The 16,772-nt window shown below is 44.6% G+C and overlaps 1 protein-coding gene across 3 annotated transcripts in view; it reads right to left on the bottom strand.

The window, feature by feature from the left end:
* The window catches only part of pou6f2 (POU class 6 homeobox 2), an 87,829-nt gene that overhangs the window by 7,026 nt on the left and 64,031 nt on the right, over positions 1-16,772 (bottom strand). For all 3 annotated transcript variants that reach the window (XM_020041603.2, XM_020041604.2, XM_010885546.3), the window contains exons 6-9: positions 14,806-14,946; positions 8,493-8,702; positions 6,104-6,257; positions 1,166-1,334 (exon numbers count right to left, since the gene is read on the bottom strand). In XM_020041603.2, the coding sequence (XP_019897162.2) occupies positions 1,166-1,334; positions 6,104-6,257; positions 8,493-8,702; positions 14,806-14,946 (674 nt within the window). The remainder of the gene's footprint in view (positions 1-1,165; positions 1,335-6,103; positions 6,258-8,492; positions 8,703-14,805; positions 14,947-16,772) is intronic.

The following is a 16,772-nucleotide window of genomic DNA, read 5'->3' as shown; positions in this document are numbered from 1 at the left end:
GAAGCGAATGCGTTTCAGAAGCGCATTACAAATGGATACAGGAATGGGATCGGCACACACTGCTGATAACGGATGACAGTGAGGCCCGACAAAAGGGAACGCGATAATGACCACAGGACACCGCCCAAAGGTCATCGCCAAACAAGGATTGTGACAAGAAAACAAAGTATTTCACATGTTGGCTCAGGAAACGATAACCGAATAAATAACCGATGCAAACCGGAAACGAAGCACTCGATAATGTGAAACGGAAGCATTAAGGAGTTTGACCTGAATAGAAGACGCCAGGTTTCAGGGCTAAACGTAACGGTAAACGTGGCTTGTTTACAGATGCTGCCGGGGGGGTTTCTACGAAGGTGCTGCAGTTAAATAGGTGGAAGGAAAAGATCAAATAGGAGGCCGTATAATCAACGTAACGTTGTCTGATAATCTAATGAATACATCACGCAGCCGTTTCGAATGAAACGGACGCTCTGATGGGACCAGGGTACAAGACAATCTTATTAACACACCAGTACTTGTCAGGTTCTCTCAACCCCGATGTGGACTAAACCGCAACAGGTCTTAGTAATTATTCAATGCTTTTAGTGCTTCATGTAAAACTGCAGGTAATATATTTTGCATAAGTTACAGCGCACTGTCATGTTAGACCAATGAACGGAGAGAGGAGGGGGACGAATTGACATGAGACCTTCATTTGACTGGATGCTCTTCAATTATGGATTCGTTTTAATATCTTAATGATGTCCACTTAAATATGAGATCAAATATGGATGCGAGTCGTCACGGACACCAGAAGATTATGTGCACTCTGGCAAACGTCATTGCTGAGTGCCTTTAGTCTGCTGTGGGTACATCTGAGTGATGGCAGCAGAGTGCCGCGAGGGGATCAGTCGATCTACAGAGAAATGACTGCACATCATTCATATAAAACGGTTTAGGATTCTCTACGTGAAATACATGTTCATAAAAGTGGGTGAGATTGTATTTCAGTTGTCCTTTTAATAGCACAATGAGCAGGCAAACTTTAAATTCTGCACTGCAGTCGAGAAAAAAAACTATTTTATCACTTGACGGGAAGGATAGGAATATTCCAGAAGACGGCACAATCAACAGATCTATGGTGAGCGATGCCCATGACTTGATGTTAACCCATTCTCCTTACCGGCAGATGGCAGACTGGCTGTAGGCTGGGCCCTCGGCCGCACTGAGTGCCTGCCCCACCTGGGTTTGGGTCAGGCCCAGGGACAAGCGGCGAATTTTGAACGCTTTGGCAAACTCCCGGATCTCCTCCAGGTTGACGCCATCCACCTCGCTGGGCGCCGTCTGGGGATCTACAATATAACACGGAAAAGGGGTGGAAGAAATGAGGACCAAGATTTGGTCTATGCGAAATCATGATGGCATGACCGAACACTTCATTCGTTTGGCAGATGCGCCGATCTAGAGCAGCTATCTACAGTGAGTGCATACATTTTTGTACTTTCTCCCTACTGGATATGAAGAGATAGGGACATACAGTAACAAAGCAACATTGTTACAGCAAATGACACACAAGGTGTCATTTGTTGTAAAATGCCCTGGAAACATAGATTTCTGACCACACTTAATGGTTGTCTCTAAACCTAATGACACTCGAAAATGACTGTACTAAGTACACATGTAATTCAAATAGGATTAAAAATTATATTCTCAAATAGAAAAACATAGGGTTCGAAACTACTGACTTTCAATACCTTTCAATATCTCACATTGTAATCAACAGTGTACCGTAGATTAACAATTAATTACTCTTGTTGGATGATATGAATATAGAGTATTTGACTACATACACAGTTGGTGGGTGTATCATTAAATAATCCTTAATTTGCAGCTATTACAGCCTTGTAGACATTTGGCATTTTAGTTGTCAGTTTGTTCAGGTAATCTGAAGAGATTTAATCCCCACGCTTCCTGAAGCACCTCCCACAAGTTGCATTGGCTTGATGAGCACTTCTTAAGTACCACACGATCAAGCTGCTCCCACAACAGCTCAATAGGGTTGAGATCTGGTGACTGTGCTGGCCACTCCATTACAGATGGAATATCAGCTTACTGTTTCTTGCATATCAGTTTACTGCTTCTTCCCTATCAGCTTACTGCTTCTTCCCTAGTTCTTGCATAATTTGGGTCATTGTCCTGTTGTAGGAGGAAATTGGCAACAATCAATCGCCGTCCACAGGGTTTGGCATGGTGGTGCAAAATGGAGTGACAGCCTTCCTTTTTCAAGATCCATTTTGCCCTGTACAAATCTCCCACTTCACCACCACCCCCACTACGCTTGACACAAATGTTCTTCTTTGTGATCCAAACACCTCAAACTTTTTATCAGTCTTGCTCTGTCCAGCGTCTGTGTTCTTTTGCCAATCTTAATCATTTATAGGTATGGCTTTTCCTTTGCAACTCTGCCTAGAAAGCCAACATCCCGGAGTCGCCTCTTCGCTGTTGACTTTGAGACTGGTGTTTTGTGGGTACTAATTAATGAAGCTGCCAGTTGAGGACCTGTGAGGCATCTGTTTCTCAAATTAGACACTCTTATGTATTTGTCCTCTTGCTCAGTTGTGGGCCGGGGCCTTACACTCCTCTTACTATTCTGATTAGAGCCAGTTTGCGCTGTTCTGTGAAGGGAGTAGTACACAGCTTTGTTAAAAATCTTCAGTTTCTTGGCAATTTCTCACAAGGAATAGCCATCATTTCTCAGAACAAGAATAGACTGATGTGTTTCAGAAGAAAGTTATTTGTTTCTGACCATTTTGAGCCAGTAATCAAACCCACAATTGCTGATGCTCCAGATAGTCCACTAGTCTAAAGAAGGCCAGTTTTATTGCTTTTTCAATTAGCACAACAGTTTTCAGCTGTGCTAACATAACTGCAAAAGGGTTTTCTGATGATCAATTAGCCTTTTAAAATGATAAACTTGGATTAGCAAACACAACATGCCACTAGAACACATGACCGATTGTTGTTGATAATGGGCCTCTGTACGCCTATGTAAATATTTCATTAAAAATCTGACATTTCCAGCTACAATAGTGATTTATAATATTAACAATGTCTACACAGTATTCCTGATCAATTTGGTCTCATTTTAAAAGACAAAAACAAGGACATTTCAATGTTACCCCAAACTATTGAACGGTAGTAAATGGTTGAGGATCTTTGATGTCATGGGGCTGCTTTGCCTCCATTGGTCCTTAGGCCCTTGTTGAGGTTAACAACACTATAACCTTTTCTCCTCACTTGGCCACAAGACATTAACCACAAGCACACATGAAAATTCCGAAAGAAGTGGTTAATCGGCCACAAAATCATCCACCTACGTACTTCAAACCCATTAAAAAACCTGTGGTTTGAATTGGAGAGGGCAGTCCATAAGGGCAGACTAATAGTATGAAGGATATAGAAAGATTCTGAATGGTTTTAGATCTTTACCAATGTTTTCACCCAATGACAATTTAAGAAAAAAAATGTGTTATTGTTGTCTTTTACAAGGTATGTGATAGATGTTTTCATGTCTAATGACCAACCGAGTCTCAATATTGAAACCCATTGAAATCCTGTGGTTTGAATGGAGAAAGGCATAGACAAAGCATGATGCACAGAATAGGAACTCTAAAGGCCCAGAGATCCTTCCCAATGTGTTCTTGACCGTAGAAATCTTTTTTTAGAGGCTCAGTGCACACATCCGTGCAAGGTAAGGAATATTTTTTATTATTATTATGGGTTAAACAAACACTCTCTGGGCAACTCAGTTGATATAAAATCAAATCACTACAAATGTTTTGAGCTTACAACAAAGCTCAGCATTTGAATGCTTTCTTTTATACAGCACAGTCATTCATTTCAGACGCCACTGTACATTGATTCCAATACACTGTGACAGTGCTGCTCTCTGATCAGGAACAAAGTGTAGCTTAATAGAAAATATCTGATTGTAGCCACAACCGTGATTCTCGTTCTGGTGATTCTCTGACCTTCCCCAGCTGATAATAGCGGTCTCTAAGCACTATGGAGTCCATCAATACCTTGGTTTCGTGAAAGGCTGGCTTTGTGTTTAGCACTGAATTGTAAACGTTCCTGATTTAATCGTCCATATAAAAGAGAGCAGACACAACAGATACTGCAGCAAAGACACACAGCAAACTCCGCAGGCAGAGAGCCATGTTCATTCAATAGGTTCCTTGACTGTGGTCCCATCGCTATTCTAGGCATTCCTCATGTTCCGTTAAGAAGAATAAGCAGGCTGAAAGCCGACCGCTTCATAGCCCGGTCTCCCTTGCTTTTAGAATAACATGAGAATTCCATGGATTGTGTATCAGAGAATCACACCCATTCATGTGTCCCTCTTTAAGAAACGTCTATTGATGACAACACAGAAAGAATCGTGCAGCGTGACTCACAACTCAGGTGTTCAATAATGACATCCAACTCTTCCCCGAAGAATAGACTTCATTGTCGAAACGTTGTTTGTAAATCGCTGCTTTGCACAACTCTGTGTAAGAGACTCTGGGAATGTTGTTTTCTACCCCAGAACAGTTTGAAGAATTTCGTAGCTAATAAAAAGTGATTTCACGTTGTACATCAATGTCGGCTGCCCTGGCATCCTGCTTACTAAAGCAAAGTTTGTGCTAGTGAATAATTCATCTTGGTCATTATCAATGAATTATTAAAAGGAATCCTCCAAGCGGATTTGAGGAAAAATCTATTGGGGCTTCAGTCTGGTTGTGAGGCCTCTCGCGTTAAGAGGCGCGCTGAGCTTCTATGCTGGCAGAACCTCCGACGTGTGAACATGGGACCAGGCGAGGTCCCAAATAACACCCTAATCCAGTGTGAAACTTTCAACCAGGGCCCCTCATTTTTATAAATGTTTTACTGCAAGGAGGATTTATGTGGTCAAAAGCAGTTCACTTAATAAGGAATATGGTGCCATTGAGGACACAGCCGGTCTGTCTTAAAAGGATCGGAGGATGGGCACTCGAGGAATCATCTGTCCCCATCAGCTCCACTTTGATGAGCACCTGATCATCCCCAGAGGCCAGCCAATGAAGGGTGTTTCTATTGGAAATGATTAGTCCTGTCTGCTAGTGGAGGACTCGGGAATCCATTGCCGGTCTTCTTCCACTGTCAATTTCTTCTAGGCTTCACTGATCATACAGCTTCCATGTAATTAGGTAGGACTTCATTTATGTTTGGTTTGAAATCTTCATGGACACTGTTTAGTTATTTGTAATAAAAAAGAAAATAATATATACACAATTCCATCCGCTCATTAAATAAATCTAATTGGAATCTTGTGGAAACTGTGGCATAGCTTGTCCCGGTCCTGTTGTTCATGAAACAGACGATAGAGAACTTGGCAGTATACACTGTTATTCCGGTGTGCAGTGACATCAGGGGAAATACATTTGCGTTTGTTTAGGCCGTAACTTCTTTGCTGTGGTAATATCCCTAACGGTGGTGGTCGTTTTACGAATTAAGGATTCTAGCTTTTAAAGCCTGAGCTCGTGTCAAAGACCTTGCAAATGCAATGACCTGGACCATCAGTAAATTGGTGGGAGGAATAGAAAACACAAACAATATTACGTCTGAAATGACACATAAATAATTCTCCATTACTCGTGTCCACAACCAGTTGATCAATGGCAAGTTCTTCCTATTGAATTTCAAACTCAGCCACCGACGCCTAGGAAATGTGTTTAGCAGGAGTAAAGGTGAATAGCCTGTGACAAATCAAATTGAACAAAAAGCGACATTTTAAGGCATGCTGACAGCCTTGAGCCCAATGATTTATACAGGCTCCACGGGCTAAAGCATGTGGAGACTGAGGGCATAGTTCATTATACACTGTTTTTGGTAGTGTAATAAACTAAAGATGTCACAACCAGAAGACCAAATGAGGAGAAACTACGGGCAGAAAGCCAGCACTCTCGCAAATTCCCCAATACCTAAGACTGCTGTCAGTAGCGACTTTCCAACGTGTCGGAGGGTAACCTGGATGGTCCTGTATGTATGGTTACCTGGATGTTCTCAGAGTGTGTGTGTGTGTGTGTTGGTGGGTACTTACTGCTGACCAGCTGACCCACGCTTAGGGCGGAGGAGGAGGAGGAGGACGAAGACGAGGAAGTGGCCTGGCGCAGAGGACTCTGGCCGTGGGGCATGTGGAGCAGGTTGGGCTGAGACGACACAGGGCCGGGCTGACCCTGCTGAGTTTGAGGCAGCTAAGGACACAGAGAAATGGAACGCTATTGATTTCAAACCGGAGTACCACCTCTACAACACTAAACCTCAGAAGCACCACACGTTGGGCTTCACAAGCCTACCCAGTAACTATGGTCACGCCTAAACACTCCTGCGCCGCTGTGACACTGTGGCAATTATATCTGACATTAACATAAAACGATTAGAGTTGCGGAAAGAGATCGGGGAATCAATACAACGCGGGCAAACAAATATTCTGTATGATTACACTGAATGTGGCACTCATAGTTGATTAGGCTATTCGGAGCTGGATCCGTTTTGAAGCTGGCTACGTTAGAGTCGCACTGAAAGAGACGGTCGGGTTCGATAGATGAATGGTAGCTCAGCTGTTATTTCTCACTCTCTGTTTCCTCTCTCTTCTTCTTTCTTTCCCTCTCTCCCTGAGCACAGCCATGGCTTGCCTGCCACACAGGGATGTTGAAAGCACCATGACAATTATAGGGTCTTTTCTCCAGTCATCAGACATAAGGGAATTGCTAATAAAGGCAAGTCGGTGGAAAAGTAGACACCTGGACACCGCCGCTCCCATATCAAACATAATATATGACTTACAGGCAACGCACTCCGGCTGGGAGGAAACCATGCATTTTCATGTTTCGTGCACAAATGAATCGCTCTTACAAGATCAAGACGATACGTCTCTGCTCTAAAGTGAAGGCAGTCTCCTTCGTAAACTAGGTTGGCTTTTTCCCGCGCCTCTCTCTCTCTCTCTCGCTATTAATTATTTTTCCCTCGGCATGTGTTTGTTTGGAATGGTGGTGGGTGTCAACAGCGATGCACATACTGACAAGACATTTGACAGGCAGGGAGAATTATCTAGCTTCACTGGAAATATTCGGCAGTGCCGGCTCTGACAACCGTAAACTATGCCCGTGGAACAGGGTGTCTACCCGCACGGTGCGAGGACACGGAAACCGTCAACGTTATTACAAATGCATTCGCTCATTCGGGGGTGTGAATTGATGTTCCGTAAAGTCCCATTTAAGGCAATTTTCTGAATTAATCCTGCCTAGCAGGTTTAACTGCTGCCCCTGGCGACACATCCCATTTGCATGTTTAACTTTTCGAAGGTTTCTTTTTTTTATAATGAAAGCCTGGTCTAGGCGAGGTGGACTTAAAGCTTTGACATGTCTTTGTTTACTTCAGTGATTGTGACCTCACGGCCAAAAGAAGGAGAAGAAATGGATTCAGCCAAAAATATTCAGCGCTAGGTGGGGGCTTTAATGCACTCTTTCTTCAGCTCCAGAACTCAAGTTCCTCTGAGCATGAGGGAGCAGCTGTCTCTTCAGGTGTCTGGGGTCACATTGTCATGCCAGCGCTGAGGCACACACATCTCCCTTTAACTGTTTAATTTGTGCTTATGTGTTATTAGGGAGAGTTCCGACATGCTCGGGTCACTGTGGATAAATAGCTAGGGAGGATGATGTGAGAGAAGAAGAGAGGGAGCGAGAGAGAGAGAGAGAGAGAGAGGGAACGAGGGAAGGAGTGTTTGAGTTTTAAGTGGGGTGATGAAAAGCGTTGTTTTTCGTTTGGCTCTGCAGGGGTTCTGCTGACTGCCTGAGAGGGAGTCTGAGAAGTTCCCTGACAGGTGCTTTTGCACGCATGTACGCGAACGCACATGCGTGTGCGCACGCACACACGTGCGCGCAGGCGCACACGCACACACTCTGCTGTGAGGATGCGCCTTCCTGCTGCTTATTAGCTCCTAAAAATGGAGTATCTTATCAAAGGCTTGACAGGTTTTTGGCAAGTGCACCATCGTTCGCTTTTTTTTCCTGCCACATTTCTGTAATCTTTACTGCCCGAGTCAAGAGAGTCAATTTGAATGGTTTTATCGAAAGCAACTGCATTCAAACACTGGAAGAAATGAAATGCTACAGTCGGGAGTTGTGTTGTTGAGAAGGAAAACCTTTTCAAGTTGTGTTTAGACAGAAGATGAAAAGACATGATAGCTGAAAAAACACAGACTTGACAAGTTTTGTCAGGGTTACTTTCTCACGAGTAAACAGAAAAAAAAAACTCAGTCTACACAGAACAAGATTTTCTGTTCTAACCATACTCATAGCTTATGTCTTTGTGTATCTGTGAGCATTTGTTTTTGGTCTGCAAATGTACTCAATTTGCGTTTCCTGAGAATAGGAACATACATTTATCTTGTGTCTTTTATGTATGTGTTTGTGCGCGCGCGCATTTACCTGCTGTCCGGGCTTGATTGGTGACAGCGTGATTCCCTGGGTGTTGATGACCGGTAGGATCTGATTGCCGATCACCGTGGCGATGATCTGGCCCTGGGCGTTGGTCAGAAGCTGAGGTGTAATTGGCTGGACCTGCAGCGCAGGGTTTCCGCCCCCTGATTGGCTTGAGGGCCCCCCAGAGTTTGGCATCAGTGGGATGGTTCCAATTATCTACAAAGAAGAGGTGAGAGGAAATGAAATCAGATGGGTGGTTCCAGCCCTCATGTCAGCAGGAGCAGGAGGGAGAACATCATTAGGGCACATTGTTCCTATGATTTACAGCAACAGAAGTTAGGAAGCGCTTTTCCCGATTCTATTGGAACTCCCACCCAGTACTGCCAAAGCACGTGTGTCGATGGAGAACCATCGGCGCTACAGTATTGGAACAGTGGAGTCTGTGTGCCGGCAAGACAGATCCTCTGACCATCCATCACAGAAGAGGTTTTATAGGCCGAACGCGAGTGACGGTTGAGCGTACTGCTGGGAGCGTACCGCAAAAGGTCAACTCTGAGTACCGGTGTGTGTGTCTGTGTGTGTGCTGGTGCAGATCACTGAATGTATTACCCCTCACCAGGGCAGGAACAGGGTGTGTGTGTGATTCACCAATGTGTGTATGTATATATGTGTCTGTTTCTATAAAGCAGGGGCTTGGAGGGGGGGCTGTTTATGTGTCTTGAGATCAACCCACCTCTCTCTCAAGACACACACACACACACACACACACACAGACAGACAGACAGACACACAGACAGACAGGACCCCATGTATTTAATTCAGTTCCCCAGGGCCCCCTGGTACTTCATCCCTCCGTCCTCTCTCCCCAGCCCTCTTCCATGGCTGTAATCAGGAAGTGCAGATCAAAGGGGGCAGCAGAGTGTCACCACAGCGTTTTAGCTCTCAGAGCTGCCAGAGTGTGGCCAAGAGTAGCACTTTGGGGGCGGGGGTGTTTGTGTGTGTGGGGGGGGGGCGGACTTAGAGCCTCTTCACCATGATGAAGGTTAATGTCATCTGGGGACTGGTGCAGGGACAGACAGCTCCTCTCCGCCTGCTCTCTCACCTGACAGGACCACAGCATCCAGCCTCATTATGCCAGAGGGTAGATGGTTGGGCTTGGCATTATTTTACCAAACCTAGTCGTTTGGATCCCGGCTAGAACCTTCCGGATGCCATTTTCTTTTGTGCTTAACAATAAAATGTAAAAAAATAAAAAATAATAAACATCACAAATATTTATCCAAATATACAGACACAAGCATGAGGAATGTTTTGGTTGCTCCTGATCCTCAGTGTTTCCGCCTACCCCAAGCCGTCTCGTGTAAATCAGGGACGTGATTGAATCTAGAGATTCGGTTATTGTGTGTGACTGCCACTGTGTGGGGTTTTGCACCGAGATACAAACAGGTTCCATCGTACTGTAGTCTGGCCTCGACAAATGCTTCCACCGCTAATCCAATTCCCTCTGCCGAGCCATGACTCCCCCAGCCTGCCATGAAGCCCCCCCCCCCGACGTAATGGGGAAGGATCAGTTGTAGAAAGGTAGGCCGGCGATCTGTAATTCATACCCTCCACGGCTCATTTGCTTACGTTGCTTCGCATTAGGCGACAGATAATTTATCTCTCTCTCTCTTCGCACTCCTGGTCGCCTTCTCTGATTGTCCCTGTAATGCTCTCCTCTCCTGCCACTTAGCATATTTTATTGCCTCTGCCTGACGCTCATGTCTCCCGACGCCTGGCTTCGCATGCCTCCGTGGCAGAGGACTTGTTCCGCTCAATTATTCATCCTCATTGGACTAAGTGGTTGTTCTAGAAGCATAATAACACAGGCAAGGGAGCTGACAGCTTAGCTCTCGTCCCCGGGTGCACCGCTAGCCTCCCTCGCCCCATCAGACATCCAGGTTGTTCTGTGGCAGAGCTCGGTGCCGCTGTGGCACTGAAGGTGGAAGGTATGAATTCTGAGGGGAAACCTGTAGATTCTCGGAGTTGCCGGGCGGAAGACACGCTTTGGTGTCAGAGCACAGCCGGTTATGGCCGTTTGTAATGGAGTTACACTCACAGAGCCACTTACGCCGTGGAGCCTTCTCACAAACAACAGTATTGTCAGCTTGGTCTGACCAGCAGCCTTCTCATCTCAAGTTCCCCTACTGTATGTCTTTGCTTCCTTCTTTGTTTGTTTTCGCCTTGTGATAGTGTGGCGTGTCGGGAATTGTCAGGGCTCGGCGTCGCCCTCTCTCGCTTTCCCCTTCTCTCAGCAGAACTCATTAAAATTATGCTGCTTCTTCTCTGGTTTCCACAGAAATGTCATCTCGTCTCTCCAGCCAGGCCGGGGCAATCTGTGGTGTTAGCCATGGTGGCCAGACAATATCCCCGGCCATTTTCTGCTCCTGCTCTCTCCGTGCCGGGAATAGAGACTCGTGTTTGGAGATCCTGACTTACTTTATTACAGCAAGAAGACACCGAGCATTATCAATTTGATGAGGGACTTTGATGTTGATTGCTTTATACGTTTTTCCAAAATCGTATGGATCGTGTGACTGTTAAATGGGATAGTATGGGATGAAAGTAATGGTGAACTGGTGAAACTGAGGGTGCATGCAGCACATTCCTCTACAAGCTGTACCTGGTATTTACTTTGCTTAATCTGTACATATTTTTTTGAGAATTTGTATATACTTGACAGTGGGAAAGATGGTAGATAAGTATGCTTGAATTGAAATAGGCTGGAATTGAACCCAGGCTTAGACCGCAGGGCCACCCTAAGACCACACCTGTCCAAAGCTGGATCTGCTGTTATCTCGCTAACCCAGAATTCAAGTCTTGTGTCTCGATTAAGTTCTTTGTCTATTTGTGTGAGCGTAGAAACAATGACAGTAGAGAGAATTAAGGCTGGTAGCAGAAGTGAGAGCCCTGGTCTCTTTCTTTTCTAGTTGCCTACAAGTATATATAGTCTATAATATTTCCTCCTCATATGAAGTTTAAAATACTAGCAAAATTGTGATTCGCCTAACACCGCTCATAATCATAGTGATAATAATAAATGTATGAAGAGTTTTTTATTAACATAATTTAAGAGTACTTTTGAAAGAACAAAGTAACTTCATGGTTAATGGTCAAAAGTTGGAAAATGTATTTTAACTGTCAACTGACCTGGCAAATTAAGGGCGAAAACAGGGCAGGCATTTGGGAGAGGCAGTCGTTAGCCACAGTTTGAGCAGAGGAAGCGTCAATGTGGTCGTATCGTGACAGACCTCCGTTAGCATTTATATTTACCTAGCACTTCCGCAAAAGATGAACGTTATCCATTGTTTGAAAGCTTACCGGACAATGCCGGAATAGGTTCCCGCTTATTCTGAGCAATGAGGTCTTCGACACGCACGAGTGAGTTTGTATTTCAACGTGACGCGTCTGTGGGTGTGAGCATGCGGTTTAACAGGCCGTGTGTTCCTGCTTTACCTGGTGTTGTGTGCATTAGTTACAGCACTGTCTGCCCTGTGGGCTGTGGCCTTTATCAAAGTCCAATAAGGGGGATGGATGGGCTCCAACAACCCAGGCTCGTGGTGGTCTCACCGGGAATCACCGAAGACCCGGCAGCAAGGTTAACAGCGTTGGGAGTCCCCCCCATCATGCACTGTCCATACACTTTTCAGGTCACGCATGAAAGAATCTCTAAGCTTTCCACTGCAATATTCTAGGTTTTTCTGTAGACTCATTGCTGGCATGGGATATCACTTCTTAAAATGGTGCACATTAAAGCAAATTGCTGTTCAGGCTAAATCTGTCTAACTAGTCATTCCCAGCATCCATTTGGCTCATTGCCTTTTCTCCGCCTGTAGTAATTACTTGACCAGATAAGTTGACTGAGAACACATTCTCTTTCAAAGCAACAACCAGGATGCAGTTAGGGTTAACCGCTTTGCTCAGGGACAAATAAAAAAAAATCTGGCAGGTCTAGGATTTGATTTAGCAGCCTTTTGGTTACTGGTCAGATACGCTAACCATTAGCTACCCGTGACACCTGTAATTGTTCCCTAGTCATTGTTGGAATGATTTTGTGTTTCAAGTTAACTTGGTAAAATGAGGGCTATGTGAATTGTATTAGCGCAGAGTGGCGGAGTGATCTAATCCTGGTCGTGGCATATCGACAGCCCAGGGGTCTTGTGGAGTATGGACAAATATTGTCACTGCTCCACCCAGGGTGGACAGCTGGAAGTCGGACATGGCTGCCTTGCCTTGTTACACTCTGCAGACTTAATTGTGGTTCTTAGCAGGAGACTGCATTCTGCTCCAGCGTGTATGTCTCGGAGAATACTTCCTTGTTGAGTTAGCAATGTGATAAAAAAAACTTGTTGAGAGGACTGAAGGAATCAATCTTCAACTCCCCCAAATCTGTTATGGAGTTGTTCCGCTAAGGCATGGCCGTAATCGCAAATATTGGACAAAAATATGTATAATTTTATAACAAATATATTATCTATGGTGGCCTTGATATTATTAAGAAGTTATACAAACTATCTAACTTTCTTGCAAGCTTAAGAAAAATAACTGAAGAGTAGCTTCTATAAGTCTTGGAATGTGAAGTTATTAGATAACTATCATAAGTTGTATACAGGTTAAAGAAATATTGTCAATTCAACTACTTTTCAAGGCACCTGTGAAACCCGCTGTTCTTTAACCACTGAGTTCTGATCTTTTTGAAAGACCAAATTCTTCTGAAAATTAAAATGCCTTTTGTAGTAGAACCAAGGAGTCAAAAGAACGCAGGATAATTAGTTTCATATAAATTACTTGCCTTCTGGTTAGTACAGATACAATGCAGCATTACAGTTTTCTTGGGGATATTCTAGTTTCGTTAGGTCTTTTCTAGGGAAATAACCATCAGTCTGAGTGTTTTGTCTCCAGTTGGGGAATCTATAGACTGATAAAAGTTCTGCTTTTATGGTAGGCATGCGGCTTCTGAAGCGCTCTCCAGTCAAGTTCCAGGCCTCTGTAACACTCTAAGTGTCAGAACGGTGGTCGGGTGTGTTTGTGTTGTAGGGGGGAGTGGCCTGGCTATGCTAGTATTATGGTGCATGTTTCAGAGCGCTCCAACTGAATAAAGGTCTGGAATAATGAGGCGGGGGGAGAGGGGGCGGGGGGTGAACCAAAGCACTGTAGCCCAAGGCTTTGACCGTCTCAGTGACCTGATTATGTCAGCCAGTGTCAGCTGGAGAGACACTACAAAAGCACCGAGCATCCCATCAAATCCATCTCCATGGCGATCGGTCCCTGAAGCTCCCGGGCACCTCAGAAACAGGGAAACCCATACTGTCTTGTTAGCCGCATTTAGCATCAAGGGCTAATACTCCCGTGTGTGGTGCTCAGTCTGTATTGTAGGGGCTAACGCCCGCTCACAGACAGCTACATGTGAACAAACACCCTCTTGAAAAAATCACATGTGCACCCAAGTATATGTAGCCTAAAACGTGGCTGTTGGTCAGTCATGAGCTGAGTTACCAAAAAAGTCCCCGGTGTCGGAGTTCTCCCTCCTTACAGAGTTCCGACCCAGACATGGGACACTGGCCGCCCTAAAACCACAAAAAACAACATCTAATGGATTCGCCTGGGCCAAGCTAGTGATGAACTGAGGGGTGGGTGAATGGGTGGGTGGGTGGGGGGTGGTGAAACAGGGGGTTAAGGTAAACAAGAGAGGCTGGCGTGAAAGGGCACATTGTCCATACAATCTTCCTTTAATATGTGCAGTGTGCACCTGCGATAAGATGATTCATTAGATCAGGCCCCACTCTGACAAGCGCCATCGTTCAAGCCTCTGGCTACTGATGGAGCAATTCTGCAGCCACCCTGTAAATATGACAAGGTCAGCGTTTTACTGAGACGGGTGCACACGGATAAGTGGGGGAGGGCTTTGTTTATTCCCCCCAAAAAAGCTTAACATATGGCAGGGATGGCTGCCACAGAGGACACCTACATTACAAACCGCTGAAAAAGTATAGAAACCCCCTTACACAACACAGCCACTTGAAACAGTACATAGAGAACCTTCAATATTTCAAACTGCGGTTGTATGTATTTAGTTAGTGGGAAGTTCATTTTTGTTTTTAGGGCCGCTGTAGTTTGGGATTGACTGTATTTGAACACATAAAATGTAACGTTAATAATTAGATGTGACCTTCTCTTATTCTAACTGTTTCGTTTCATGGTGGGTAGGTCTTTGGTAGTGTGTAGTTCTGGTGATAGGATAGCTTTTTTTTTAATATCATGACTGTTGATGATGGCTTACCTGTCCCTGTGCATTGGTGACCAGCTGCCCCGTGACTCCGGCTTGCAGGTTGGAGAGGGCGTTGCCGAAGACCTGGGACCCGGCCATGGAGCCCATTGCCGCGGCCGCGGCCACCGCCGCCTGGCTTGTCAGAGGGTTCAACTGCAGGGACGAAAGGATTAAGATGATTTGCTGTCCGCTAACAATAATGACAGTCTTTACGAAATGCTTTACGAAAAGCACTGGTAAACAAAAGTGGCCGACATCAGAAAGGCGAAGTAGCTTGAGAGAATTTCAGTCCGACGCTCGGTTTGTTACTGAAGACGGTCAGGCTGTGATGGTTCGTCATTCCGCCCCCAGAGATGTGCGCTCCAGAGGAAACCCTGGAACGGGCCAGGGAGTTAGGAGGCGGGTCCCGGGAATATGTGGCTGCTTTACTCGTCTAAGTGCTTCCTGCGGCCCCCGGGGCACCCCCAGGGCCTGGCGGTGTCCCTACAGGGGCCGGGAAGACCCAGACCATCTCACTTTAACAATGGAAGTAGCCAAAGTGGCCAATGCATCACTGTATCCTTAAACACTTCAACGAGCTCCCACTCTGAATCACCCGGCTGCTGTACAGCCCCACAACACTGCTACTACGAATGGTTAAAAAAATGACAGTCTTTATGCCGGCTGTAATGGACTCATCTGGGAGTACGGGGACTATCCAAATGTAAAGGTCTCAAGTGTGGGCAGAGCCCGCCAAGCTCGACCCACGTAGTAGCACGAGATTACCCATATAAATCAAGCTAACCATTTATTAGGGGCTGAAAATGCACTGCTGATTTGGTTGTAGTGCAGCAGAGCAGGGCCTTATTAGGTTGAGTAAGTAGATCAAAGAGCAGACCGGCAGAGGAGACCGACCAATTACTCAACAGAATAGAGAAATAATAGAAACAGCACGACTTGCTTTTCCTGGTTAGAAATTATGTTATGGAAGCCTACTACATATTCAAAGAGACCTGAGGAAACAATTGAACATCCTAATAGAACTGTAAAGGGGCAATCTGGGATTCAAGACAAAGTAGCCACCCTGTCACTTTTTTGTTAAGTAGGTGAGGGGCGGAGCTGATCACTTATGTTCAAACATACTTAATGTTACACTGTAAAGGCAATATGAGAGTCATGTTAAAACAATATGTATGCACAGATAAATTATTTATAAATGGAAAAGTATTACAATTCAGATACCTTTGGACAAGTTACCCTGAAGCTAACTTGTCCAAAAACACTTCTGCAAGGCATAAATTCCACTCATTTTTCTCTCAACCCAATTGCTCTGTGGGGATTTGAACATGGTTAAACTGAGAACATTCAGCTGCCATTCATCTTTTATGGTACCTTTCCACCATATATTATTAGGCTTTCTGAAATCAAATGATGAAAAAATGCCACGGAACGATCAATACTTTTTCATTGACAGTAAAGGTTAAGCACATTAAGAATGACACTGCATTTGTCTTATGAAATCATATTTCATGTTGGTGGCCTCAAATTGGCCATGATTGATATTGCATCCCCTAGTCTGAAAGTCATCCAGTTTTTCTCCAGATAATCACAGGATTTTCTCTTTTGTTATGTGCCAATGCCACTTTTGTCCTTCTGAAAAACTTCAGTCTTAAAATATTAAAGGAGTATTTTGCTATTTTACAACCTCATGTTAGAAAGTAGTTTAGTAGTAGTCTAAGCACCAAGAGCCAATGTAATAATGGTAGAGTTTTCTTTAAACAGACATTTCAGCTAACTTTAGCCTGTGGGGAGTGTGAACTAAGGGTTACAGTTTCTCTTGGCCTATTGACTAATTTCAGAATGAGAAACCATCTAACATCAAGACGTAACAAAGTTACATTCTCCTAAAACAAGAAATGTCTTTTGACCAATTCCACTTTCACAGAGGTGAAGTAAACAATGTCAATTCTTATTATCTCAGGATGGTTATAGAGTGTTGA

This window comes from Esox lucius, chromosome 21, assembly GCF_011004845.1.
Source record: "Esox lucius isolate fEsoLuc1 chromosome 21, fEsoLuc1.pri, whole genome shotgun sequence".
NCBI lineage: Eukaryota > Metazoa > Chordata > Actinopteri > Esociformes > Esocidae > Esox > Esox lucius.
The sequence above is the reverse complement of the archived record's forward strand: the minus strand, read 5'-3'. Positions and strand labels throughout refer to the sequence as shown.